The 24,008-nt window shown below is 39.6% G+C and overlaps 15 protein-coding genes and 1 non-coding gene across 16 annotated transcripts; 12 read left to right on the forward strand and 4 right to left on the reverse strand.

The window, feature by feature from the left end:
• The first annotated feature begins 274 nt into the window (after positions 1-274).
• On the forward strand, positions 275-381 carry WALSEDRAFT_t99. Its single transcript has one exon. It is a non-coding gene; the product is annotated as a tRNA-Ala (tRNA).
• Positions 382-672: 291 nt separating this feature from the next.
• WALSEDRAFT_61551 (hypothetical protein) lies at positions 673-1,941 on the forward strand. The gene is made up of 4 exons (XM_006960624.1): positions 673-886; positions 946-1,209; positions 1,257-1,374; positions 1,417-1,941. The coding sequence occupies exons 1-4, from the start codon at positions 695-697 to the stop codon at positions 1,743-1,745; spliced, it is 903 nt and encodes a 300-aa protein (XP_006960686.1). The 5' UTR covers positions 673-694; the 3' UTR covers positions 1,746-1,941.
• A 57-nt stretch (positions 1,942-1,998) lies between these two features.
• WALSEDRAFT_61553 (hypothetical protein) lies at positions 1,999-2,785 on the forward strand. Its single transcript, XM_006960625.1, has one exon. The coding sequence runs from the start codon at positions 2,213-2,215 to the stop codon at positions 2,504-2,506; it is 294 nt and encodes a 97-aa protein (XP_006960687.1). The 5' UTR covers positions 1,999-2,212; the 3' UTR covers positions 2,507-2,785.
• An 803-nt stretch (positions 2,786-3,588) lies between these two features.
• On the reverse strand, positions 3,589-4,176 carry WALSEDRAFT_22728 (hypothetical protein; the record flags this gene model as incomplete). Its single annotated transcript, XM_006960626.1, has 2 exons — positions 3,589-3,907; positions 3,956-4,176. 2 exons carry the CDS (start codon positions 4,174-4,176, stop codon positions 3,589-3,591), a joined length of 540 nt encoding a protein of 179 aa, XP_006960688.1.
• Positions 4,177-4,525: 349 nt separating this feature from the next.
• Positions 4,526-6,507, forward strand: WALSEDRAFT_34160 (hypothetical protein). The gene is made up of 3 exons (XM_006960627.1): positions 4,526-5,107; positions 5,153-5,541; positions 5,595-6,507. The coding sequence occupies exons 1-3, from the start codon at positions 4,535-4,537 to the stop codon at positions 6,343-6,345; spliced, it is 1,713 nt and encodes a 570-aa protein (XP_006960689.1). The 5' UTR covers positions 4,526-4,534; the 3' UTR covers positions 6,346-6,507.
• A 42-nt stretch (positions 6,508-6,549) lies between these two features.
• On the reverse strand, positions 6,550-8,240 carry WALSEDRAFT_22750 (hypothetical protein; the record flags this gene model as incomplete). The annotated part of the gene is made up of 3 exons (XM_006960628.1): positions 6,550-7,595; positions 7,642-8,043; positions 8,090-8,240. The coding sequence occupies 3 exons, from the start codon at positions 8,238-8,240 to the stop codon at positions 6,550-6,552; spliced, it is 1,599 nt and encodes a 532-aa protein (XP_006960690.1).
• A 633-nt stretch (positions 8,241-8,873) lies between these two features.
• On the forward strand, positions 8,874-10,325 carry WALSEDRAFT_66518 (hypothetical protein; the record flags this gene model as incomplete). The annotated part of the gene is made up of 10 exons (XM_006960629.1): positions 8,874-8,938; positions 8,985-9,033; positions 9,082-9,120; positions 9,168-9,190; positions 9,239-9,608; positions 9,771-9,844; positions 9,891-9,987; positions 10,033-10,188; positions 10,236-10,267; positions 10,313-10,325. 10 exons carry the CDS (start codon positions 8,874-8,876, stop codon positions 10,323-10,325), a joined length of 918 nt encoding a protein of 305 aa, XP_006960691.1.
• Positions 10,326-10,408: 83 nt separating this feature from the next.
• Positions 10,409-11,364, forward strand: WALSEDRAFT_61555 (hypothetical protein). Its single transcript, XM_006960630.1, has 2 exons — positions 10,409-10,486; positions 10,534-11,364. The coding sequence occupies exons 1-2, from the start codon at positions 10,438-10,440 to the stop codon at positions 11,259-11,261; spliced, it is 777 nt and encodes a 258-aa protein (XP_006960692.1). The 5' UTR covers positions 10,409-10,437; the 3' UTR covers positions 11,262-11,364.
• A 217-nt stretch (positions 11,365-11,581) lies between these two features.
• Positions 11,582-12,961, forward strand: WALSEDRAFT_61556 (hypothetical protein). Its single transcript, XM_006960631.1, has 5 exons — positions 11,582-11,602; positions 11,656-11,694; positions 11,742-12,578; positions 12,627-12,804; positions 12,853-12,961. The coding sequence occupies exons 1-5, from the start codon at positions 11,592-11,594 to the stop codon at positions 12,883-12,885; spliced, it is 1,098 nt and encodes a 365-aa protein (XP_006960693.1). The 5' UTR covers positions 11,582-11,591; the 3' UTR covers positions 12,886-12,961.
• A 686-nt stretch (positions 12,962-13,647) lies between these two features.
• On the forward strand, positions 13,648-15,306 carry WALSEDRAFT_34164 (citrate synthase). Its single transcript, XM_006960632.1, has 5 exons — positions 13,648-13,846; positions 13,893-13,900; positions 13,950-14,006; positions 14,051-14,151; positions 14,203-15,306. Exons 1-5 carry the CDS (start codon positions 13,659-13,661, stop codon positions 15,223-15,225), a joined length of 1,377 nt encoding a protein of 458 aa, XP_006960694.1. The 5' UTR covers positions 13,648-13,658; the 3' UTR covers positions 15,226-15,306.
• A 24-nt stretch (positions 15,307-15,330) lies between these two features.
• Positions 15,331-18,142, reverse strand: WALSEDRAFT_61557 (glutaminyl-tRNA synthetase). The gene is made up of 6 exons (XM_006960633.1): positions 18,130-18,142; positions 17,793-18,074; positions 17,680-17,751; positions 17,386-17,633; positions 17,011-17,342; positions 15,331-16,959 (listed from the first exon to the last, which is right to left on the reverse strand). Coding segments are annotated over exons 1-6 (2,517 nt in total). The 5' UTR covers positions 18,131-18,142; the 3' UTR covers positions 15,331-15,377.
• A 337-nt stretch (positions 18,143-18,479) lies between these two features.
• WALSEDRAFT_34169 (60S ribosomal protein L32) lies at positions 18,480-18,983 on the forward strand. Its single transcript, XM_006960634.1, has 2 exons — positions 18,480-18,817; positions 18,864-18,983. Exons 1-2 carry the CDS (start codon positions 18,486-18,488, stop codon positions 18,922-18,924), a joined length of 393 nt encoding a protein of 130 aa, XP_006960696.1. The 5' UTR covers positions 18,480-18,485; the 3' UTR covers positions 18,925-18,983.
• Positions 18,984-19,109: 126 nt separating this feature from the next.
• Positions 19,110-19,960, reverse strand: WALSEDRAFT_61558 (hypothetical protein). Its single transcript, XM_006960635.1, has one exon. The coding sequence runs from the start codon at positions 19,918-19,920 to the stop codon at positions 19,753-19,755; it is 168 nt and encodes a 55-aa protein (XP_006960697.1). The 5' UTR covers positions 19,921-19,960; the 3' UTR covers positions 19,110-19,752.
• A 105-nt stretch (positions 19,961-20,065) lies between these two features.
• WALSEDRAFT_34171 (ribosomal protein L1) lies at positions 20,066-20,565 on the forward strand. Its single transcript, XM_006960636.1, has one exon. The coding sequence runs from the start codon at positions 20,078-20,080 to the stop codon at positions 20,447-20,449; it is 372 nt and encodes a 123-aa protein (XP_006960698.1). The 5' UTR covers positions 20,066-20,077; the 3' UTR covers positions 20,450-20,565.
• Positions 20,566-20,673: 108 nt separating this feature from the next.
• WALSEDRAFT_34173 (hypothetical protein) lies at positions 20,674-21,777 on the forward strand. The gene has a single exon (XM_006960637.1). It carries the CDS (start codon positions 20,925-20,927, stop codon positions 21,267-21,269), a length of 345 nt encoding a protein of 114 aa, XP_006960699.1. The 5' UTR covers positions 20,674-20,924; the 3' UTR covers positions 21,270-21,777.
• Positions 21,778-22,847: 1,070 nt separating this feature from the next.
• On the forward strand, positions 22,848-23,407 carry WALSEDRAFT_34174 (hypothetical protein). The gene has a single exon (XM_006960638.1). It carries the CDS (start codon positions 22,940-22,942, stop codon positions 23,213-23,215), a length of 276 nt encoding a protein of 91 aa, XP_006960700.1. The 5' UTR covers positions 22,848-22,939; the 3' UTR covers positions 23,216-23,407.
• The last annotated feature ends 601 nt before the right edge of the window (positions 23,408-24,008 follow it).

A 24,008-nucleotide genomic window follows, 5' to 3' on the forward strand; every position in this document is an offset into this window, starting at 1 on the left:
AAGGGGATAGTGGTATAGGTTTATAGCGGGGAATGACTTGTGGGTAGCTATATAGCAAGGCGTTTTGTCGCTCTAGGTTGTTGCGTGGAGAACTAGCCGTTTTCGCGGTTGTCAGTCATCACGTCATATGTTTTCGGTTTTGTACTTGCTGAGTGGGATATTTGAGGGAAGGGTTTTCGGGAAGCTGTATTATTATTGAGAGACGAAATTGAGGATATTAAGGTGTTTGAAGATTGATGGATATGGGTGATAGCTAAGATCGGATTGATCAAGCGGGGCAGTAGTGTAATGGTTATCATTGAAGGCTTGCATAGTTCTTTCCTTCAGAGCGAAGTGACTTGTTGTTTCTTTCCGATCCCGGTTCAATTCCGGGCTGCTCCAATCTTTTGCTTTTCTTTTTTGCATAATTGTTTTTGCTTCCTTTTTCTTCTATATAACAAATATGTTCTAATTATTTGAGTTCCATTGAATGTTTGTTTACCAGGAAGATATGAAGAAACTGATTTTTATTTCAATTATGTACATTAATTCAGTGAGGCGACATTAACGCTATTATAACATTGTGAATACTTTAATAACACACTAAGCTGTTATCTTTCATAAATTTCGATTTTATTGTTGTGTCAATTTTACTTCCGTCCAATTGTAAAACATCATCCTTTAAACAAACTCGCAACACTGTGATAACATATAAATGCCAGACGATCTAGTAATCAGCTGTTTTATGGCTGTGTCTAGAGCATTATTCATTAGTACTCTGCTAATGTTGATCTCGCCTGCCTGGTATTTTGCTATAACTAAGGTGATATCAGGAAAGTGTTCGGCAAGAACATTCTCTGCATTATTCCTTACTACAATGGTACTTGTTATGGTGACATATCTAATAGTAAGCTCGCCATTAATATCGATGTATCTACATTTAATGACAACGGGTCGCCACTATAGTTAGAAATGACATTTAGACTTTATTTATGGTTTGATACCCATATGCGCTACCTGGATATTATAATAGGTATCTTCTTGATACATATATCACTGTACGCCTTAATTGGTGTTGCTTTCATGATCAGATTCCACTTATACGCACATCGTATCGAAGTAGTCTTGATATTGACAGCTGCTATAGTTCCGATGGTAAATGGATCTATTCGTCTCTCGAAGGATGTCTTTGTCGATCAAACATACGTCATCTTGCAAGGTGTCGAGGCAGTGAGTATAAGATTTATAACATCCATGTGAGATAACATTAGCATTAGCTGTCCTACATATTAATACTTTTCGTAAAAGCCTCAATGGCTCTCCAGTGGGAGGACTCCCGGTTTCCGAGACAGACAATCAACACACGTGATGTCGAGAACGTTCCAAGCGTTAACGGTGAGACTAATGAAGTAGTAATTCAGTACTGACACGTATTAGTGGGTGCAATTCTTCCATGGAGAGTGACTAGCTCCCAAACCATTGCATACCCGAAAACAGTCCTTGGATCATATCATTTCACAAATTTAGAGAGCTGCAAAGACCTTTATAGCAGCGAGGTTGGCACCCCAACTAGTAGTACCAAAGATCCATTCGAATATGACAACACTAGAAGTGCTACTATGCGCAGAAGTAAAATACAACCCTCGATAGCGATAAATGACGAAGATACTCCAGATTCAGTAACAGCAATCCAAGGAACGAATATTCCGGTGGCTGCCTATATTATTCAAACACATCTAGATGATAATTCTCAATACGATGACTAGCTGCCATTATTCTTGCCCAGTATGAGATACACGTATTGACGCTACAATCAATAAATAGCTTCGGATATACCGAATTATCTCAAAGTATTATTATGAAAGCTGACTGTTTAGTAAAGGTATGCTGCAAATTTTGATTTCTTGTCCAACAAGGCATTCGTCACAACTGAAGCTTCACCAGAATGCTTGTTAGTCACTTCAGGAAATGTTTGTAACCTTTGTCTTCATTTTTATACATAACAGAACTATGTATTGTGCCACTTGATCATTTTCCACAATGTCAGATTCAGTAAGTCAAGCTATGGATGGGTTATAAAAACCTAAAATAATACTAGCAACTTGCGCAGGTGACGAGATATATACCTGCTTTAGTCCTTTTCACACCATCGCTCCTTTCACTTGCAGCCATCTCTGTGATAAGGGAACTACGAAATGTATCTACAAAACCAAACCGCAGAGTGTTGATATCAATGTCAGCAGCATGCACGATGCTCGCTATTGCTTCACTGATCGGGTTGGCTACTAATTCATCTCCATCTCTGACCACACAGATATGTTATTCAATTTTTGAAGGATTGGGAATAGGCCTTTCCTTGTTTACTATTGCCGATATTACCACATACACTGGTCTCACCAGTTTATCTAAAGCTGCTTTCAACAATGTTTACCATAAGTTCGAATGCACAGCCATAATAATTGTCATTCTTCTGCCCACCATGTTCACAATAGTAGGTAAACAAATGGTAATTGTTATTTATATGTAAAATATCCTCCAGTTTGAGATCACTACTCGTTTGTGTACGATCAATGTTTTCGGACTTTCAGTCTTCGTCCATCACGGACTTTACTTCACCGCATCAGCTATAATGCTGCTCAATAGGATCGCCACCGTACTTGGTATGATTGGAATACTGATCAACGTTGACTTTGATTTGAAAAAGCGTGAGACCTACATACAAACGGGTCTTTTTATTCTATCTATATATGGATTAAGTTATACCATCCCCAGGTTTGCCATTTGTGAGTTGATATTGCTTCAATTCAATCAAGTAACATCATCCAGTCAATTTCAACATCACTTTAACCTATCATATACTCCTGGTGGTTGAGAATGTGAGTTTCCTACATTAACTTCGATTCACTTAATTGTGGAGTAGTATTTATATATATCAGTCAACTTGTTCCAGATCATTCACCAAACTATTGAAAATTTTTACGTGGAATCGAGGAAGATTTCCAACGCGGTGTCCGAATTCTCCTACAGGCACCGTAGCATTCCAATAGGAAGGACTAGTACTCAGAAAACTAAAGGACATATTCACCGCCAGGTTGGTCTGAATAGACTTGAGAAACTGAGACGGGATATGAGTTCATTGAGAACATCAAATACTACCCATTCCTCATTCGAAGCCGGAAATTCTAGCACAATTGATACTGATAGTGTAGATGCAAATCTCAATAGCTTTATTGATGGTAAGTTTGCCCTTTGAAAGAGTATAAGTACACTCACGCTCACATAGAGTTGAAATCTCAGATGAGCGACCCGATACTAGACTACAGATTAACTACCATAACCAATTCTTCAAAGACGCCTGACAATATTATCCTACACATGGGCAAAGGAAGTCCCTCATCGATTTGGACATTTCAGCAGAATTCAAAGTTTCTGCTCGATAATCTCGCTAATAACTCTGACGAAACTATAAATTACACGGCGTAGGATATTGCTTAAGTTAAATAGTACATATACCTGAGATCAGCAATGAGCATATAACAATATTTATTGATTTATCCATACACTTAATTTACTAATACTACATACTTTCTTAGTTGGGAGATTCGTGAATCAAGCACTTGCTTGAAGTGATTTTGAAGATTCTTCAACTACCTTAGCTGGAGCGCTGGTTGTTGAGCTCTTGGATGTGCTTGCTTCGGCATTATCCGTTGATGCTTGTTTTTTACGTCTCTTTGCTAAGAGACCTTTGGCGACAGATGATCTTACGTTATCGTTCATATCTTTATTTTTCTCAAAAAACTGGTCGTCATCCAGTCTCCTCTTTTGGGGTTGTTGTTCGAGTTTTTTCTCCATTGCTTCTACCTTATCTAATTTCTCCTGCTTGAGCTTCTTTTCACGTTCTTCAGATGATTCGAGGTAATCAGCAACTCTTGAGCATTGTTAGATGAATGAACAGTTTATGGTACCAATAACTCACTTTTGTGCTTCCTTGAGAGTTGATATACGACGCCCTGAGAGGTCTCTACAGGCGTCTGTGTTGTGATTACGATTTGACCTCATCCTGCCACCAGCAGAACGCAACTGAGCACCGAAACCACCTTTACCACCAAGCATTCTAGGGGTAACATGCACGTCAACAAAGTTGGTTTCACCGCACAATTCTGCGACTGTATGGGTAAGATCCTTTGAGCACTTCATATTGAGTGCAGTGCCACCGAGAATATCTTTAAGAGTGAGGTTAACATCCTCGACGTGTATCGTTGTATTATTGTTTAAAAATACGTTAATCGTCATCGTTCGAGATAAAGAAGTGTGGTCGTCGTGAATAATGAATGCCATAAAGGGTTAAATGACTGGATCATATCAGAAAATATACGATGTAGGTATATATAAAATGCTGTGATTTATTAGAATACAACAATGTTTTTCGCTCAAAATTTATTTTTCTGCTGATATGGGCTATATATGACATAACTCCCGTACATTCATCAGGAGTATTTTGTGAGACAGCAATTTAGTCTAGAAACGTACTAATAGACGTCTATAGAAAGCCATCATGAGTGATATTTCTGGCTCTACAGACTGGCTCGACGTCGCACACCAGCTAACGGATGAGGACGACCTGTCGCTCTCCTTTCCAGACCCGCTAGACAAGAGCCACTTTGAGAATGCTTTGGAGCACCAATCAAGCGTCTCTCAAGCTACAGACGAGTGGCCATCAGATATTGAGTCTACAGCTAGTACTACCAATCAGAGCAGTCATGACGAAAACCTCATGGCGATCCCACATCATATGTCCGATTCTTTGCAGAATACAAATGCAGATAACTCTTTGAGCTCATCCGCACGCACTATAAAAAGTGGCACATCTACACACTCCCCTTTCAAACTCGTTGTCTTCAACATGGGCGATTTCCCCAATGTATCACAACGCATCAAATCGTCTTTTATTAAGAGTGTATACGACAATATTTCAGGTTTTGTCATCGAGAAGGATCATACTAAGTATATCATCAATGCGAGCAACCCTGATATTTGTTTTCCTGTCAATGATGAGGAATGGCGTAAGCCGGGCAACTTCTTTCAGCTTTACTTTGAGGATGTCAGTATCGACAGCGATAAATTACAGGTACGTTTTGTTTACTACATAGGGCGCCATTTTACATCCTTCAAGGACTCAATTTTCAAAATTTTACTTGAAAATTTGCCCACTATCGTTGTCATTCCTACAAATGCTCTTAACAATGAGACTATTATGGTATATGCAAATGCTTTAAAGCTCAAGTCTAAGCTTAAAATTATCAAATTTGATTTGGATGAAACTGAAGGAGACTTGGATGAAGAGACACTCACACTTAACGAACTAACTAACAACACAGCTTCACATAAGCTTAGGAGCTTGTTTGGAGATCTCGAAGGCACCGAAACTGATGAAAACTTCGCAGCGTATGACACCAAGGAACATTTCCAACCGGAGAAGGTTGAGGAAAAGTGTAATAGGGCCAGCTTACAGGCCGAACTTACCGATGTATGTTTCAGGTATTCTCTCTGGTCCTTTAAATAGTAAATCGAAAATTTTCTTTTATTGAACTACTAACGTTTTACCTTGCTATCAGTACGTGCAGCGTTTTCGGGCTGTTACTAGTATCTATGCTAGCACTGAATGTTTTTAAATTGGCTACTGAAGGTAGCTACGACACTTACTGGTTATCAAAGTTGAATAACACATCGTACACTCAACCAAGGAGTAGCTCCTCGGCTGATAAGGCCCCCTCTTGCCATATTACGCCATCGCTCAGCTTTAAGCCCCTCCCGATGGGTAATTATAGATTAAAGACAATCGATCAGGCTAAGCCAACAACCGATTTGTCAATTTTCAATCAGGTTTTAGATGTTGTCGCGCATATACCCAAGCGAAATGCACTTAATAGCCAGACAAATCAAAATGAGTTAACTTTACGGGAACAATTGAATATTGACACTGTTTTAAGTAAGGTGGAAGAAATCTGCGGGCAAGCTTACGTTATATCACTTTACTACTTGGATGAGCATTTACGCCAAATAGCTGCATTGGTTGAGACTTTAATTGGAATTAGTTACACTGCTGCTGAAATTGGTTACGAGAATGCCAAATTTGTTACGAAGCATACTATCGACTATACAGCTAGTGTTTATAACGATGTCATAAGACATGCTCCACCTGTAATTCGCAAGCATGTTCGACATGCGTCTAAACAGATAAACCGCCTTAGTCAACAAGCAGAATATTCTATCAATGATGGTATATCGTATTTGAACAAGAAGTCATATAATCACCTCAAGAGAGCGAGAGATAATTACAGACGCGTGTTCAATAAGTTTGTATAGATCTAATCATCTTGGGTGAGTGGAAAGTTCTTAGAACTAGGAGGTTGGTTAATACAAGATCTTCAGATAGCTATTTTACAAGCCTTTTCTTTTTATCTTTTTCCTTCTATTTTCTTTGAATTGTATTTTGATCGCAGGCTATATATATGTTTACGAAAGGTCTATTATTCTTTACAATAAAATTGGTTTAGTAATTGTGAGATCTTAACATTCCCAGATACTCTTCAAAGCGTCTAACTTGAGGTGGTCAATTGTGACGCCTTCTTCATTTTCGTAACGAAGACGTGCAGGTACACGACCGTCTTGGAAGTAGAAGACCATTGAAGCGAAGTGAATACCATCTTGAACGAATAATTCAATTTGAGAGTGATCAATTACTGCTCTCAAGTTGACTTTGTTATCATCTGGGATAGTAATAGAAGTTGCACCAAGAGAGCCAAATGTAGGTGCGGACCAACCAGAATTAGCTCTGTTGACGTAAACAATGTGGTCGGAAAATTGAACACCAAACTCGATTGAATTTACACCATCCTCACTCTCAATTGTAATACGTGATGCTGACTTTGAAGATTTTGATGCCTCTGTTTCTGATGAAAATGAAACATCGATTGAGAGATCAACTGCACCTTTAGTTGGGAAATCAATTGAGTCGGATGACATTGGTGAGTTTGTTTCTTTGACGGTTTCAGTGATGAGACTTGAAAGGTCAACTGGCTTATGTCTGAGTGCTAAAGCTTGATGTTGATCAGTTAAGTCGACTTGAGTGAGTGATAATTCATGAACGAGTGTCAAGGATGATCTCCATGGCTCTGTTGGAACATTACCAGTGTAAAGCCAGTTGCTAGCCCATCCAATCCAGAGTCTGCGGCCATCTGGTACATTGTTGAAAGTAACACCAGCGTAGTCATCGTAACCGAAGTCCATTTCTCTGACTGCTGTGTCAATTGGTGTGAATGTTTTGCCGTCGAAATCACCAATAAAGTAACTAGTACCTGATCCACCTCCGCGGATAGCACCTGGGTTTACGGATGTGATCAAAACCCATTTTTCTTCGTCGCTACCTTCGATCTTGAGTGGGAAAAGGTCTGGACATTCGTATTGGTAGCCCAATTGACCAACGTTACCGAATCTCGATGTTTCATTCCAGTCTATGAGATTCTTTGATTCGTAAATGATCATTTGATGTTGGGAAGCCAAAGAGACTATCATTATCCATTTAGAGTCCTGTTCATACCAGAATACCTTTGGATCTATCGCGAATGAGCTCAAAAAGATAACAAGTGAAGCCATACTAACCTCTAAACTCCGGGTTGTTGATATCTATCACCGGTTCTGGTCGTTTAGTGTATGTATAACCACCATCGGTGGAATAAGCAACATGCTGAGACTGTATTTTCTCTGATGAAGCCTCTGTGTAGATAGCTACCAATCTGTTTGTAGGTGATGTTGATTCGTCGAACAAACCGGAAGTGTTGTTTTCATCGATGACGGCACTTCCTGAGAAAATAAATGGACCGTCGTCATTGTCTGGTGTGATTGCAGCAGGATGGAGGTCCCAATGTAAGAGGTCTTCACTGGTAGCATGTCCCCAATTTTGGTAGCCGGGGACGTTCTCTTTGCTGTTCCATTGATGGTATAAATGATAAACGTTGTTAGCGTAAATCAAACCATTTGGATCATTCATGAAGTTTTCAGAAGCTGGATTAATGTCAGATTGTTAACAATAATGAGTATGTAAACGAACGAGTATAGTGTATTTGAGGTCTGAGTGGTTCCGCGTATGTGCCCTCAGATAAAGGTTGTCCCGTTGAACTTCCGAAACATTGATTGTTATCTGTTGCTGCTCTACCGGCTAATAGGGAAGCAGATGTAAGTGTTGAGTAAGGGAGTTTCATTTGGTTGTCTTGTAAGTAAGGTAAGGGTCTCTCTCCCATTTTTTTAAATTTGACGAATTAGTCTGCTGACCTTTCCTGAGGAACAAGGCTGAGAGATCTTAAGACGTCATTCCGGTTGGAGAGAACCAAAATGAATGCGAAACGAGCATTATATTAGGGCGGAATATGATCCTGATAGGTCGGAGATTATATTAAACTTCTCGTCCTCTATGTTCATGCGAATTGTGTCTCAATAAATGACGATATCATGTGTACCTTTGTATAATGATCGAGCAGAATCAAATTTTCGATTGGTTGGCGTAGGAACTAACGGTCCGCTGATAAAAAGGTTAGCAATAAGTGAAAAAGATCCGTATTTCAGTAATATACGATGATCACGGATGATAACAGCTAGTTGATTAATTGATAGTCATTTAGATCTACATATGAGATAATATACATTATATCTTATTATCATCCATATCGTAGCATTTCTTGCATCCTCAGCTGACCAAACTTCTACCCAGAGAGATGAGAGGAGATATACATGAAATGCATAGAATATAGCTAAAATAACTGAAAAATAAATATATTAAAAGTTTTCTTTCTTACATCGCCGGTTTGAGATGCCGTACGTTCTGTTCAACCGCCACGATGTCTGCACCAACGAAGCGTCTTTATCTTGGGAGATTAAACCCAGACTGTCAAAAAGAGGATCTGTGAGGGATATATTTATCCTTTATCTCTCATTTAACCGTAAATTAGTGAAGATTTATTCAAGCCACGTCCACTTGTCGATATCCGTATCATCTCCGTTAGTGGGATTATATTATCGATAGTACAGCATATTGACTTTTAGTAGCACAAGGGATTTGGTTTCGTTGAATTTGAAAGTTCAAGAGTGAGTATTATGCTACCACAACTATGCATATCTAATCAGCAATTTAGGATGCAGAAGATGTACTCGATAAGTGCGTTTAGTAGGATATCCTAGAATACTCTCATAATACCTTCTTCAGCTTCAGAGGACGTGATTTCATGGGTGAACAGTTGACAATCGACTACGCCAAAGAACAAAAGCGTGACCGTGACGACCGTTACGGACCACCACCAAGGGATTATCGCGACCGCGGCGACCGTTATGACAGGTACGACCGCTACGATCGCTATGATCGCTATGATAGATACGATAGATACTACGACAGATATGACCGTGGTGGACGAGACTACGACAGATATGATAGATACGACCGCGGTGACAGGTACGGTGATCGCTATGATCGTTACAGAGACGATTATGGTCCACCACCACGTGAAAAACGCGGTCCAAAACCAAACCAAGGCTACAAGGTCTTCGTTCAAGGTATCGATAGGGATACAAGCTGGCAGGTTCGTCTATTCTTTTCTATCGCGTGAAATGAGGGATCTGGATCTTTTTATTTGGTTAGGCTCGATTTACGGTCGAAAGTGCTCTCAATTCCTTCCATCCTTTTATTTTGCGTGTTAGTTTCTTAATTGGATTTGGCTAAATGGCGCTCTCGCTCGGTTTAGGATCTTAAAGACTTTGGTCGTGACGGTGGTCCAGTTATTCGTGCAGATGTTGACCGTGATGTTCCAGGCCAAGGGTGAGTTATATAAGAGTTTATTGAGCATTATGATAACACGCTGTAGCATTATTGAGTACCCATCCAAGTTTGACGCTGATGATGCAGTTGTTAGACTCGACAACAAGGAACTCAAGGGTATCCCTGTCCAAGTCGTAGCCGATGTGCGTATAGTGTTTTGGACGAATTACTTCTAACGACGCGTCTAGACTGCTGAGCCTTCTGCAGGTGGCGGTGGTTACGGTGGACGTGGCAGATCACGCTCACCTCCAAGAAGATCATCACGCTACGATGACTACGATTCAAGACCACCACCACCAAGACGTGATGATTTCGACCGTGGATACGATCGCTACGAGCGTGAGGTGGGTATTTAATGCATCTATTAGAAATTATCTAACGCCTATTCAAGAGATCACCACCACCACCAGCACCAGCCGACGAGTGAGTGTGTACCGTGGAATCAGAACTTTGCTGATAGAAATACAGTGACAGATACTAAATTATATAATTTGCTAATCGCCAAAAATAACTTTGTCTTTTCTTTATTAATTTCTTTACACGTCGTTTGATCATTTCATTGTCCGCAACGTTGAGGAAGTCCTAACGAACAAATGAGAATAACATTACTACCATTGATTAGTTTAGCGGGTGTAGCGATTGGTATGCTTATATATATTCATAGTTAGTAACTTCTCACGCTATTACAGCTTCAGTTAGCAGCTCAGTAAAGGCACCTCAAATAGAGCTTAAGTCTGCTATAATAAACTCAATAAGTGGATTATCGATTGATGGAAATGTCATTATAAATGGACAAACCAACAATCTTCTCATCAATTCACTCAATTCAGATCCAGCTAATTACACTTTGGAGTCTATTTCAGGCGTTTTCAAGAACGTAAAGAACGATAAAAAAGTGAAGGACGCACCATCAGTTACGAACATTGGTAAGACACTCATTAGTAACTCAACAACACCATACGTTTACAGCTTCCCATCTGAGTTCAAGACAGGTGACTTAAAGCTTGAGGTTAGCGTAACAGTACGTGACAATGAGCGTATTAGCCACGTACTTGACGCTTTTACCGGTGTACTCAAAGTTGTAGAGCCAAAGCAAACTCTTGACCTCGAAATGCTCTCAATTTATGCGCTCTTAGCTGGTATCGCTTATTTCGTCCTTAAGTTCGTCTATGAAACCTATATCAACCCACTTTCGCCAAATGAGAAGAAGAACAAAGCTAAAGAGAACAAGCCATCTGCACCAATTCGTCCTGTTAAGATTGAAGAGCAAAAGGAAGGTAACGATGATTGGCTTCCTGAACTCGCAAAGTTGAAGCAGCGCAAGAACAAAGGGGGTGCATCATCAGCTGACGAAACGAGCGGTGATGAGACCAACAAAAAGGGAAACAAGAAGAGCAAGAAAGCTGGACGTAAGTAAATGGTGAATTGGAATGAATAGCTATGAATTCGCTATTCAAATACCTTTTTATCACGGATTCGCATGTACTTAATCAATATTAAAATATATCTTACTTGTGTCATTGTTGTTATGACTGTACGTTCTATACTGTCTACTGTCCTCTCTAAAGTCATTTAAGTCAGCCATTCCCGTATTCCCGAAATAGCCTACACAGCTCTTGGCTTATTTTAGCATTCTTAAACAAAAACAATCAAGTATGTACCCAGGAAATAGATATCACAGCACTCATACGTACGTTTTAATACATTATTAGCCTATCACTGACGTATAATATGCAGTCCACCACAAATGCCGTCCCCGTAAGTTAACTTCTAAATTCTTTGATAAGAATGGCGACCTAATCGAGCTCTAGATATGGATATCAACAACCGCCACCACCTAATCCAGGAGGGTAAGCTTCATTACCATCATTCTCGTCATTTCACTAATCTCCTAAAGTTTCTACGGCGGTCCACCTCCACCTCAACACAGTCAAGTACCACCAGCAGCTCATAGTCCAGCTGGGTACGCTCATTCTCGCGGTGCACCACAACCACCATCTGGAATACAGCACGCTTCGACTCCTGGAGGTGGCCAGATAGACTACAGATACTCACAAGGAACAGGAAAGAGAAAAGCACTCCTAATTGGTATAAATTACTACAACACACGTTCTCAACTACGCGGTTGTATTAACGATGTTAAGAATGTCCAGCGTTTCCTATTAAATTGGGGGTACAAACCAGAAGATATGGTTATCTTAACTGATGATCAATCAAATCCAATGTCTATGCCAACCAGGGCTAATATTACAAGAGCTATCGGCTGGCTTGTAAACGGTGCACAACCAAATGACAGTCTCTTTTGGCATTATTCTGGTCACGGTGGACAAGCGAAAGATAGAGTTGGTGATGAAGCAGATGGTTACGATGAGACCATTTTACCAGTTGATTACAAAACTGCAGGTCAGATCATAGATGATGAGCTCTACGATCGTATGGTAAGACCACTTCCAGCGGGCGCAAGACTTACTGCTATTTTTGACTCTTGTCACAGTGGTACAGCACTTGATTTACCATATGTGTACTCAACGAAGGGTGAAATTAAGGAACAGAATGGTCTGCAAGGAGCGGGCGGTAACCTCCTCAATGCCGGTATGAATTATGTGAGAGGAGACTCAGGAAGTGCACTCAAGACACTCTTCGGTATGGGTAAAAGTGCAATAAGAGGTAACAAAGCCCAAAAATTGACAATGCAAAAAACTCATCCAGCTGATGCGATATCACTTTCTGGTTGGTACGTAATACTTTTATCAATGATTTAGGTAGCTGATAGAAATTACAGTAAAGATAGTCAAACTTCAGCTGATGCTAGTATCGGTATGACGAGCGGTGGTGCAATGTCGCATGCGTTTGTTACCGTAATGTCTAAATACTCTAACCTCTCATACCTCGATCTTATTAATGCAATAAGAGATGAAATCAGTCGTTATTCTCAATTACCACAACTCAGTTCTGCTCATGTGAGTAGCCTTACGCCTTGCATTGGATGTTCACTAACGTATATACAGCCAATTGACCTCAATCTGAGATTCGTAGTCTAGATTATTATTTTTGAATTTTTGAATCGATGTTATAGCTTAATGTCATACTGTACAGTAGTGATAAATTCTTCTTGCGATTTATTATTGACAGTGTATATGAAAATTTGAGCAAATTGTTAGAAACGCGATAAATTGAATACTACAGTATATTCGCAAAGAAGATCATTTCTTAGTTACTCGTACCTATTGACTTAGTGATGTAGGCCACCGGTTATGGTTACTACGTCATCGTTGCGGCATTGTGCATTGTGCATCATTTACTTTAAGTTGACATTTCCTTAATCGGAGATGATAAAATAATATCATATGTTATTCGTCGGCGCATCGGCGTACTAAAAAAGGATTTTCAGTTATGAGGGCTACTAGATTGATTGAAAGAATTCATAATATGAATAAATTGATGTAAATCATCTGGTGGTATCTAATATATCATATAAAGTCTCGTAATTGCCCTAGATAAATCGTAAACTAAGGTACGTAATAGTTGCCAAATGGGGCAAATCGGTGATAGATATTACGTCCAACAAAAACGCGATCATAAATCGGGATTGACAGCGACAACATCCGATTAATTAGAGGTTCTCTCCGATGACTTCGTGAGCTGTTGCAAAGGATTTTCACATATTGGGGTAGTGTGAAGGAATACTGAGATTGCAGGCTAGATATATTAGATCAGATGTATTGGTATTATAATAATATCCGCAATTTATAAATTATATTTACACATTTACGCCATCATACGCTTTTTCAACTCTTCCCCCCAAACCATCAGGATGTCTTTCAGACTTGCAACCAAAAACGTACAAGCTAGCCAAAGATTAAACGTTCAAGCTCGTAACTTGACCACACTCAAGCAAAGAGTCCAAGAGTTGATCCCAGAGCGTCAAAAGGAAGCTTTGGAAGTTAAGAAGCTCGCTGAGGAGAAGAAGCACTCATTCGGTGAGAACACCATTGACCAAATGTGAGTGACAGTGTTATTAATATAGACTTTGCTGATGTTGTTACAGGTACGGTGGTAAGTTTATTAGTATGTTTGCGGGAATTCTTCTCAAATGTTTCTTTAGGTATGCGTGGTATCAAGGCACTCATCTGGGAACCATCAGTCTTGGATGCTGAAGAGGGTATGTTTGCTTCTGTCAGAAGAATCCCGCTTACAGATTCACAGGTATCAGATTCCGTGGCTTGACCATCCCAGACTGTCAAGCACAACTTCCAAAGGCTCCAGGTGGAAATGAACCATTGCCAGAATCATTATTCTACTTGTTGGTGAGTGATTTCTCTCAGTTTTTTGCTGCAAATTTTCTAACAAACACGTAGGTTACCGGTGAAGTTCCAACCCAAGAGCAAGTCAACGCTCTTTCAGAAGACTGGGCTGCCAGAGCACAAATTCCAAAGTTCATCGAAGAACTCATCGACAGATGTCCAAAGTCACTCCACCCAATGTCTCAATTCTCACTCGCTGTCACCGCTCTCAACCACGACTCAGCTTTCGCTAAGGCTTACGCTAACGGTGTTAACAAGAAGGAATACTGGGACACCACCTTCGAAGACTCAATGGACTTGATCGCTAAGCTCCCAACCATTGCCGGCCGTATCTACCAAAACGTTTTCGGTGAGGGCAAGCACGCAGCTATTGACCTCAAGAAGGATTACTCACACAACCTTTCAACCCTCCTTGGTTACGGTAACAACGAACAATTCGTTGAACTCATGCGTCTTTACTTGACCATCCACTCTGACCACGAAGGTGGTAATGTCTCAGCTCACACTGGTCACCTTGTCGGTTCAGCTTTGAGTGACCCATTCCTTTCATACGCTGCTGCTTTGAACGGTCTCGCTGGTCCACTCCACGGTCTTGCTAACCAAGAAGTTCTCTCATGGATTCTTAAGATGAAGTCACAAATTGGTGAAGACGCTTCAGATGAGAAGGTTAGAGAATACGTCTGGTCAACCCTCAAGGGTGGTCAAGTCGTTCCAGGTTACGGTCACGCAGTTCTTAGAAAGACTGACCCACGTTACCAAGCTCAAAGAGAATTCGCTCTTAAGCACCTCAAGGGTGACAAGAACTTCAAGCTCGTTGACCAAATCTACAACATCGTTCCAGGCGTTCTCTTAGAAGCTGGTAAGGCAAAGAACCCATGGCCAAACGTAGATGCTCACTCAGGTGTTCTCCTTACTCACTATGGATTCACTCAACAAAACTTCTACACTGTTCTCTTCGGTGTTTCAAGAGCTCTTGGTGTTACCTCACAACTCATCTGGGACAGAGCTTTGGGTATGCCACTTGAACGTCCAAAGTCATTCTCAACTGCCCACCTCAAGGGTATCCTCAGCAAGTAAAATTCCTGAGATATAATTAACATTTTAATTAATCTTTTATATATTAATAAAATTCGTTTAGATGAATGTTTTTCATGATGATAACTTCTTTCTTTGTTTTGTTTATAAATAAAGAAAAATGTATGTATATTTTAAATGATTAATATTAATGCTTATGATGCAGCAGCTTTGATTGAGACAATTCTGTTGAGAACGATCTTATCATCTTGATGTGGTTCTGCTGATGCACCTTCTTTAGTAGCGTTGAGAATTGTGTCTTTATCAAGTGCGAAGAATCCTGCTCTAAGTGCTTGGAATCTAACACATTCATTACCAATTAATTGCTCAGCAGTAAGTTTTGGTGTTGGTGAACGCTTTTCTTCTTCTGACTCAATGATTTCAGCAGTTTGTTCTTTAGCTTTGGATGTCCTCTCGTATGCGGATTTACGTGCATTTTGGAATTCATTCTTTGCAAGTGTGTATAAACTGACATCAACAAATGCGGATTTAATAATCTCCTCTGAATCTGGGTTGAGATCAGCAATGAGGTCTGGAGCAGCTGATGGGTTATCAGATTTGAATAATTGATTGAATATTCTCAATTCGTTAACTTTAACTGGTGAGTTAGATTCTTTATGTTCAGCAACCCATTGAATGAATGCTTTTGGTTTCGTTGGTTTTTCACCTTCGTTTGGTATGACCAATTCAGCTGTAATTTCAACAACCTTGCCATTTTCTTCCTTGAATGAAGTGCACTTGACTGGATGTGGTGCGTTCAATAAACCGACTAACTTTCCAGGTGCCATTCTAAAGAAGTTTGGATCATCGACTGTACGGAAATCTGATCTTTCAATGTATACGACCTTTGAGAATGGAATTGTTGCTTCGCCAAATTCTGGTATTTTTGGATGGAAAGGTTTCTTAACTTGAACCATATAGTCATCTGGTACGTTTGTAATAACCAACTTGATTGGATCAATGACGGCCATCAATCTTGGTGCTTTTGATTCAAGATCATCTCTAACAGATTGATCGAATTTGCTAGTTAAGATGGATGACACTGCTGTAGACACACCTAATGACTTTACGAAAGATAAGATTGCAGATGGTGGTACACCCCTTCTTCTCAATGCAATGAGTGTATAAAGACGTGGGTCATCCCAACCTCTAACGTGGTTCTCTTTGACTAATTTCATGATCTTTCTTTTTGACATGACTGTACCTTGCATGTTTAATCTTCCATACTCTGATTGTCTTGGCTTGTATACCTCAAGAGCATCACATAACCATTCGTAGGATACTCGAGAAAGTACGAACTCAGTAGTACACAATGAGTGACTTATGTTTTCAAAGCTATCAACTAAACAGTGTGTGAAATCGTAAGTTGGATAGATCTTCCATTTGTCACCGGTACGATGGTGAGCTGCCTTCAACACTCTGTATGCTACCAAATCCCACATTTGAGGATTACCATCTTCGATATTTTGCTTCATTCTGAGTGTTGCTTGACCAGGTTGGTAGTTACCTAATCTCATGTTCTCAAATTCTTGCAAAGACTCTTCAACTGGTCTCTCTCTCCATGGTGAAGGAACTCTAGGTCCTCTGTTTTCACCACCTCTTTGAATTTGCATTTCCTCACCAGTTGAGTGGTCAACATATGCTTTACCACGCTTAATGAGCTCAATGGCAAGTTCATAAAGTTGTTGGAAATAATCACTCGAATAGGTGATCTTCCATGGCTCAAATCCGAGCCACCTTGGATGAGTGTTAGTAAGTAATAACATGAACAATATACTCAATACGTACCTTACACTTTCCAAGATTGACTCGAAGTAAACTTGTTCTTCAGCTTCTGGGTTAGTGTCGTCATAACGGAGGTAAGTGTGACCTTGGAAGTTAGCAGCATAACCAAAGTTGACTGTGATAGCCTTTGAGTGTCCAATATGTAAGAACCCATTTGGTTCTGGTGGGAATCTTGTGATAACTTTACCATCCGTAGCTTTAAGATGTTGGTCGCGTAGCTCTGGCTTGATTTGAGGGTTTCCACCTGGCTTGTGAAGTGCACCTAAGAAACCTTGTTCGAAAATGTTGGTCTCAACTGCAGGTTGTGAAGGCTTCTTGGTGGATTCCTTCGAAGGCTGAATTTGTGAACACGAGTAAATAGATGCACTTGATACTCACCTTTGGAGCATTCTTTGCTGCCTCTTTGAGGCGTTTGTTACATTCATCCCTAGTGCCGAAGTTTTCAGTGTATAAGGCGTCAACTTGGTTCTTCAATTCGAGTGGGTTTGACCACTTTAACTCTGGCTTCTCCTTGAGTGACTTGATGAGTAAACCGTGAGAAGACCATGGGTTAGGTAAATCCTTTGCTTTTGGATCAAGTGATTGTTGAGCGATTTCTCTAATGAGTGCGACAGGTACGACGATGCCTTTCATTGTTAGGATTGTAACGTTGTATTTTTAATAAACACCCACCAACGCCTGCGTTCTCGTTGAATTCGTCTTGGTTGATATCACCTTGTTTGTCTGAGAGGTATTTGACAGCGGCTGGAGACTGTCAGTACGATCACCAGAGTAATCAGACCCACCTGTAACTTGGTTTGATTCCTTCAAGTCGCCGTTCTTTATTTTCTCTATAATGTAGGCTTTATATGGCAAAGGAAGACCGTTGAATTGCTTGTCTACTGTGATAGTGGATGCTATCAAAGTAGCCATCTTCTCATCTAACTTTGCATTCTCTAGTCCAATTTCTTGAATTGATTCGTTTAATATCTTTGAATGCTTAGACTTTGCGTATTCAACACCTTTTGCTTCATTCAGACCGAGTGAAGTGAAGAGTCTGACGAGACTCTCATCTGCTTTTGGTGGCACTGCAGGTGTATTTATTAGTTATTTGTAATTTATGGGCTGGAATATCATTATTACTCTTTGTCGTCTTGGTGTGTCAATTTCAAGAGGCTATAGTGCTATATAAAGTGTGAATAGTGTAGAAAATGTATATTAACTAGTCGCTATAAGGTTACAGCTATTATCGTCAAGAAACACTCTCATTATACCATCTTGTCTTCTCAAGGTAGTTATTTAATAAATGCAATGGAATAATAATAATTTTATTATTTATTTGTCTTTATTCTACAGTCTTCGTATTTTTATTTTAAAATTTTTTAGATTTCGTCGTCGACAAAATTACGAGGCAGATTTGGCCTTCTTCAGCGACAACTTAAGGTAAATATATAGTAAAATTATCCTTTCATAAGCTAAATATACTTCAATAGGGGATAATGGTCAGCCAAATCAAGCCAAAGATCGTCAAGAAGACCAAGGGATCGTTCAACAGATTCCAGTCAGATCGTTTCCACCGTGTTTCCTCATCATGGAGAAAGCCAAGGGGTATTGACAACGCTATGCGTCGTCGCTTCAAGGGTCAACCAACTATGCCAAAGATCGGTTTCGGTTCAAACAAGGTCACCCGTCACTTGCGTCCAAACGGCTTGAAGACCGTTGTCGTCAACAACACCAAGGACGTTGACCTCCTCCTCATGCACTCTGGAAAGTTCGCTGCTGAGATCGCTCACAACGTCTCCTCAAAGAAGCGTGTTGAAATTATTGCTCGGTAAGCAACCACTTGTTTCGCTTTATTGCTTCTGACATCCCATCAGTGCCAAGGCCCTCAACGTTAAGGTCACTAACGCTGCAGCACGTCTTCGTTCAGAGGAATAAATTATGTATTAATCACCCATGAATGAGTACTCGTTGTCGATACATCTTGGTTTGCAAGCCACTCTCGTAAGAAGCGACCTATTGTGATAGTTATTATCATCCTGCCAAGTGAATAGTTCTTTTACAGCATTGGAAAATTTGCTGAAGACATTTAGAACCCACGTATGAGGAGGACACTTGCAAATGGGAGTTATTTTAACATATATAACTAACTTCATAGCCTATCGTCTTTTTTAGGTGTCTTACGACTTCTACGCTTTTCTGCTTATGGTATGTATAATATCCGATAACACATTACTAATTACATTGCCCCTTCTGATTATTGCATTATGGGTCAAATTATTAAGTATGGAGTAGTTAACCTAGAAAACATCTTTAAAGTAGCCCGAAAAAGTACTCATCCTTGGATTAGAACGAAAGTGGAACATGAAGTAATACGGTATTGACGTAGAACTCGACTTATTCATGATTGTTTATAGCTGACTTCGCTGCTTTTCTTCGACTTTCGTTTATCTGATAAAAGTAACTTAGTAATATCTGTAAACCGGTGGTTCGCTATGATTCATAATGGTCTTTTTAAACTAATACAACTAGGAGCAAGTCTGTTACAGAATTCTGTGTGCTTTTAAAGCTGGTATCGATACCACGTAGAAGAAGCCATAAGGTCAGACATGCTCACGCGTGTGTTCATATGTGGACCAAAACGCAACGCAAAGACAAAAGCCTTGAAGAAGTCGATTAAGAAAGATGCTTTCAAGCGTGGTGAACCACATTTCTACTAGTGTTTGTATTCGTTATCTTGGCAAAACTGGACTATTCCTGCGTACATCAGCTACTGATTTCCGACTTGATGTGCTTCGCCTTACGTCTGTGCTTGATAGAGAGAGTCCATGATTCGCATACGCTACTATGTTCTCTTGAACGGGTCTTCTGAGGAGAGTTAGGATCCAACAAGTACACAAAACATATCTTCATGTTAGCTGTTCTGTCTAGCATATTAGTTAATACAACAAATTGCGATATTCCTCGCTGTTTCATTGTCCTACTTTTTCCAATCTGCCAGCTTACTTTGGTAACTTCACTTCATGAACACGAATAGTACAAATCGAGTTATATAGGGGGGGGTTTAGATATCGTTTTCAGAGGAGAGATAATGTGTCATAATAACGATACAGGGCTGAACATACAGCATCATTTAACAGCTAGGGACAGAAAGAACAAGAAGCTCGTCAAGAAGTTGGCCAAGTCACAAGATGCCTTCATCACCTCTGAAGCCCTCATCAAGCAAATTCCTCGTTTGCTTGGTCCGGGGCTCTCAAAGGCTGGTAAATTCCCAACTCCAATCTCCCACTCAGATGACATCGAACAGAAGATCAACGATGTCAAGTCAACCATCAAGTTCCAACTTAAGAAGGTTCTCTGTATGGGTGTTGCTGTCGGTAAAATTGACATGGCTGAAGACGGAAATCGTCGCCAACGTTGTCCTCGTTGTCCTCGCTGTCAACTTCCTTGTCTCCCTCCTTAAGAAGAACTGGCAAAACGTCAAGTCTCTCCACCTTAAGAGCACTATGGGTAAGGCACACCGTCTCTTCTAGATTATTACTGGCGCTCGCATGCGCACGCTTACACCTACAGGAATTTTATTAATCACGAGAGGGAGCCTGTAATTATCTATTAATAAGGTGATTTTTACTTATTTTTTTTGAAAAGACCCCTTTTCAAAAAAAAAAAGCTTTTCAGTGAATTTCAATACCAAACAATCACCAGGTACCGCCACAAGTTCACAGTATTATGTTATATGGCTTTCATAGATATAGCACACTGTATTACTGCACTATCTACTCTATTTTGCTGCTTTTATGTTTCTCAGAAGCTCGCTCCGTATTTGGAAAGGAGAAGTGTGGTGGTTCTGATATTTGTATTGTGGATGAATCTGGCATATCAGATTTTAGTAGTCAACAAACTGAAATAGACCTTCAGTAAAAATAGATATAAGTGGTATGTTTGGCAATTATGGATATAACTCTAATGTTAGAGATATGGAGCCAAGAGCTTTGGAAAGGAGATTAGGATTAGATGCTTGTTGTAATGGAATTTACGATGAACCTCCAAGGAAAAGAGAGGTAGATTATGCTCCAAACCAAGAACCTCTGAAAATACGTGATGGTAGTGATTACGCTTCTATGTATGATGCTGTTATGAATGCTGCTGAACGAGCTGGGATGCTGAGAGGGGATCCCCCACCTTCTTGGTATGAAAATCCTTCCAATTTAGGCAGTGTTGTTTTAGCTGGTACAGCAGTTTTTCCGTACCTGGTCCAGGGGTTGTCATCCGGGATAGAATGAGCGAGAAGACGTGGTTCATGTGACAATGTTAAGTTTTATGATGCTGGTAACAATAGTGGAACGAAGTTCGCTCTTATTAATGAAGGCACTTGTTCTAATCAAGCAATTGACCATACGATATTTGAGGGTATTGAAACTGTGACAGAGTTCCTTTTAGATTCCGAGTGTAAAAGGTGTTTGGTCTGCGACATTGAAAGTGGTTGCAGGGTCGGATCATATGGATCCAGGTATCATCAATTGTGAGCAGACTACTAAGTACAATTGTAAATGGAATGAAGATGGTCCCCAACCAGGCTGTGCTAAGTGGAATTATCATGATGAGCTTTAGAAGGTTCACAGTCACAGTTAAAAACAACGACAGTTGTTTTTATTCCCTAATTAGTTTCGTTTCGTTCACTCTTTCAATCAATTTTTCATTAGCAGTTCATACTATATTGAGATTAGAACTGAAATAGTTAAAATACATATACATACTTAAAACTTTGTTATAGAAAAATTTAGATATATTTAGAACGGTCTTAGATTTTTAATTAAATTGTTTTGATCTATTCAAGATAAGAATGTATGCGTGCAGTTGTTAAAATACATATGTAAAACATTTGGAAAAAATATAAAATATACTCAAAACAAGTTATCAGCTCCAATTACTCATAAACAAAACCAAAAATACACTCACAACTAAAAATTCAAAACTCACCAATCTTTATGAAATTATCCAAAGAAAGTGAATACTATCTTTGGAAGACTCAAATCGAAAGACAAGCCATCAAACGAGGCACTCTAGAAATTTTACGAGGAAAAATCAATGAAAGTAACGCTATAGACTTAATAATCAAAATGAACCATACTCAAGAGAAAATGATATGGAAATAGACCATAATAAAAATAATGAACTACAAGCAAAAGCACTAGAAGTATACCGCCAAAAGGAATCTGAATTATCTGAAATACTACTAGGATCCATTACCGAAGATGTTTTCAACCCAGCTAATATAGACTCTTCAACCCCCATAGCCAAAATGTACCAAAACATTTGTGGGAGATTTGGACAACAAGAAAACATACCAGAATTACAAACAGAATTCTACAACAGTAAGCTAAGATATGGGGATAATGCAAGGGGCTTCTACAGGGACTTGCAAGTCATATTCAACAAATTACGAAAGGCAAATCCAACCATAGGAGAACAAGGCCTAAGACACCAAGCAGTACAAGCTTTACCTCTTGAATTAGAACAAGTAAAATACGAAGTCTACGACCAGACAGAGACAGAATACAATTATGACAACCTCGTCGACGAGATCGTTAGGAAATATGACATTCGCATTAAACTTAATCCACCAATCAAAAATATGTCAGTTAACCAGACAACCCTATTAAATCGTGCGAACAAACACAACGACAGAAACAGCCCAGAAAAGGATCAAACTTCAACAAACAATCTATTGCATCGAATTAATATCAAATTCTGTTCAAATTGTCTAGAAAAACGCCATAAATCACCACAAATACACACAAACAATGATTGCGGGCACCTGCATCCAGAACTCAAAAGATAAACACATGAAAATAAACAACTTAACAGATTCGAAAGACAACGCTGTATCAACACCCCAGAGACAAAGCTAAGCTCTCAACCACAACTTTCACCTGCGAACTATAGAACATTAATGACAGGACGTTTTCCTCCTGATACCGCATTTTTCGATCAAGGTTCAGACGTTACATGCACTTGTAGATTAGATCTACTTACTAATATAAGACAACTCAATACGCCTGAACGCTTTGGCACACTTAGCAGTGAATCAAACTCGTCACTCGAAGGAACAATGCAATTAAACCTGGGACATAAGAACGGTACAATCAACTGGATCGAAACAGAAGCGTATTATAGTCCGCATTACAATTCAACAATTCTCTCTGTCAGAATACAGATACAGGGCTGAACATACAGCATCATTTAGTGACTAAGGATAGAAGGAACAAGGAGTTACACCAAGAACCAAGAGGAACACCGAGGCGCAGTAGAGGACAAGAGGACGACAAGGAACATGAGGACAGTAGAGACTATATAAAGAAACATATCTTGTAAAAAGAAACAATCATCTTAAATGATCATTCTATAACGTACTTATACTTTCACAACCTATAATAAATCGTGTCTGATATTTACGTACCAACATTCTCAAAAAAAAAAAACTTGGTAACTGAAAAATTTTACAGCATTTTAAATTTCGGATATCAAATTTGTGATATCAAAAGTTGAATGTTAACCTGAGAGACCTAATATCCTAGACTGGGAGGAAGAATTAGGAGTCCAGAGAAAGGAATATGAAATATATATGGTGTCTTAGTTGTTGTCTTACAAAATGTGTATATATTATGACGCGCATTAGTGGCTGAGGTGATTTTGAATTTGAGAGGCGCGTAGGATAAGGGGATCAAGTAAGTAAAGTAGGATATTGGGAAGCGAGAACGCTAAGTAAGATGATAATATTGAATGAGAAATAGGATTGAGACTGACTCTCATGATATAGTGCTGTGATGCAACTTGGCCGAATCTCATTAAGACCAGCTGTGGCTAACACTCCTCCGATTCGACAAGTTGTGGGGAAACTGACTGAATCGATTGGAGACCGATTTGATGACAGAGTGACTTGAGACGGTCGCCTTGGAGACCTTTAGTGAATAAGTCTGCGAGTTGGTTTCTCCCTTCAATCTTTTTAATGTTCAATTTAC

This window comes from Wallemia mellicola, assembly GCF_000263375.1.
Source record: "Wallemia mellicola CBS 633.66 unplaced genomic scaffold WALSEscaffold_31, whole genome shotgun sequence".
NCBI classification, from domain to species: domain Eukaryota; kingdom Fungi; phylum Basidiomycota; class Wallemiomycetes; order Wallemiales; family Wallemiaceae; genus Wallemia; species Wallemia mellicola.

Bases quoted from the DNA above. Each gene is read 5' to 3' on its own strand.
- WALSEDRAFT_34171 (XM_006960636.1), top strand. From the start codon at position 20,078: ATGTGTCATAATAACGATACAGGGCTGAACATACAGCATCATTTAACA.
- WALSEDRAFT_34169 (XM_006960634.1), top strand. From the start codon at position 18,486: ATGGTCAGCCAAATCAAGCCAAAGATCGTCAAGAAGACCAAGGGATCG. The intron at 18,818-18,863 runs GTAAGCAACCAC...ACATCCCATCAG, and splicing joins CGTGTTGAAATTATTGCTCG to TGCCAAGGCCCTCAACGTTA.
- WALSEDRAFT_34173 (XM_006960637.1), top strand. From the start codon at position 20,925: ATGTTTGGCAATTATGGATATAACTCTAATGTTAGAGATATGGAGCCA.
- WALSEDRAFT_61557 (XM_006960633.1), bottom strand. The intron at 17,752-17,792 runs GTGGGTCTGATT...GACAGTCTCCAG, and splicing joins GGAATCAAACCAAGTTACAG to CCGCTGTCAAATACCTCTCA. The intron at 17,634-17,679 runs GTGGGTGTTTAT...TAACAATGAAAG, and splicing joins CAACGAGAACGCAGGCGTTG to GCATCGTCGTACCTGTCGCA.
- WALSEDRAFT_61556 (XM_006960631.1), top strand. The intron at 11,695-11,741 runs GTAAGCTTCATT...AATCTCCTAAAG, and splicing joins CCACCACCTAATCCAGGAGG to TTTCTACGGCGGTCCACCTC. The intron at 12,579-12,626 runs GTACGTAATACT...TAGAAATTACAG, and splicing joins GCGATATCACTTTCTGGTTG to TAAAGATAGTCAAACTTCAG.
- WALSEDRAFT_61558 (XM_006960635.1), bottom strand. From the start codon at position 19,920: ATGCTAGACAGAACAGCTAACATGAAGATATGTTTTGTGTACTTGTTG.
- WALSEDRAFT_34164 (XM_006960632.1), top strand. From the start codon at position 13,659: ATGTCTTTCAGACTTGCAACCAAAAACGTACAAGCTAGCCAAAGATTA. The intron at 14,007-14,050 runs GTATGTTTGCTT...ACAGATTCACAG, and splicing joins AGTCTTGGATGCTGAAGAGG to GTATCAGATTCCGTGGCTTG. The intron at 14,152-14,202 runs GTGAGTGATTTC...ACAAACACGTAG, and splicing joins AATCATTATTCTACTTGTTG to GTTACCGGTGAAGTTCCAAC.
- WALSEDRAFT_61551 (XM_006960624.1), top strand. From the start codon at position 695: ATGCCAGACGATCTAGTAATCAGCTGTTTTATGGCTGTGTCTAGAGCA. The intron at 887-945 runs GTAAGCTCGCCA...TCGCCACTATAG, and splicing joins TTATGGTGACATATCTAATA to TTAGAAATGACATTTAGACT. The intron at 1,375-1,416 runs GTGAGACTAATG...GACACGTATTAG, and splicing joins GAACGTTCCAAGCGTTAACG to TGGGTGCAATTCTTCCATGG.
- WALSEDRAFT_34160 (XM_006960627.1), top strand. From the start codon at position 4,535: ATGAGTGATATTTCTGGCTCTACAGACTGGCTCGACGTCGCACACCAG. The intron at 5,108-5,152 runs GTACGTTTTGTT...ACATCCTTCAAG, and splicing joins TCGACAGCGATAAATTACAG to GACTCAATTTTCAAAATTTT. The intron at 5,542-5,594 runs GTAAATCGAAAA...CCTTGCTATCAG, and splicing joins TCTCTCTGGTCCTTTAAATA to TACGTGCAGCGTTTTCGGGC.
- WALSEDRAFT_34174 (XM_006960638.1), top strand. From the start codon at position 22,940: ATGACAGGACGTTTTCCTCCTGATACCGCATTTTTCGATCAAGGTTCA.
- WALSEDRAFT_61553 (XM_006960625.1), top strand. From the start codon at position 2,213: ATGTCAGCAGCATGCACGATGCTCGCTATTGCTTCACTGATCGGGTTG.
- WALSEDRAFT_61555 (XM_006960630.1), top strand. From the start codon at position 10,438: ATGAGAATAACATTACTACCATTGATTAGTTTAGCGGGTGTAGCGATT. The intron at 10,487-10,533 runs GTATGCTTATAT...ACGCTATTACAG, and splicing joins TTTAGCGGGTGTAGCGATTG to CTTCAGTTAGCAGCTCAGTA.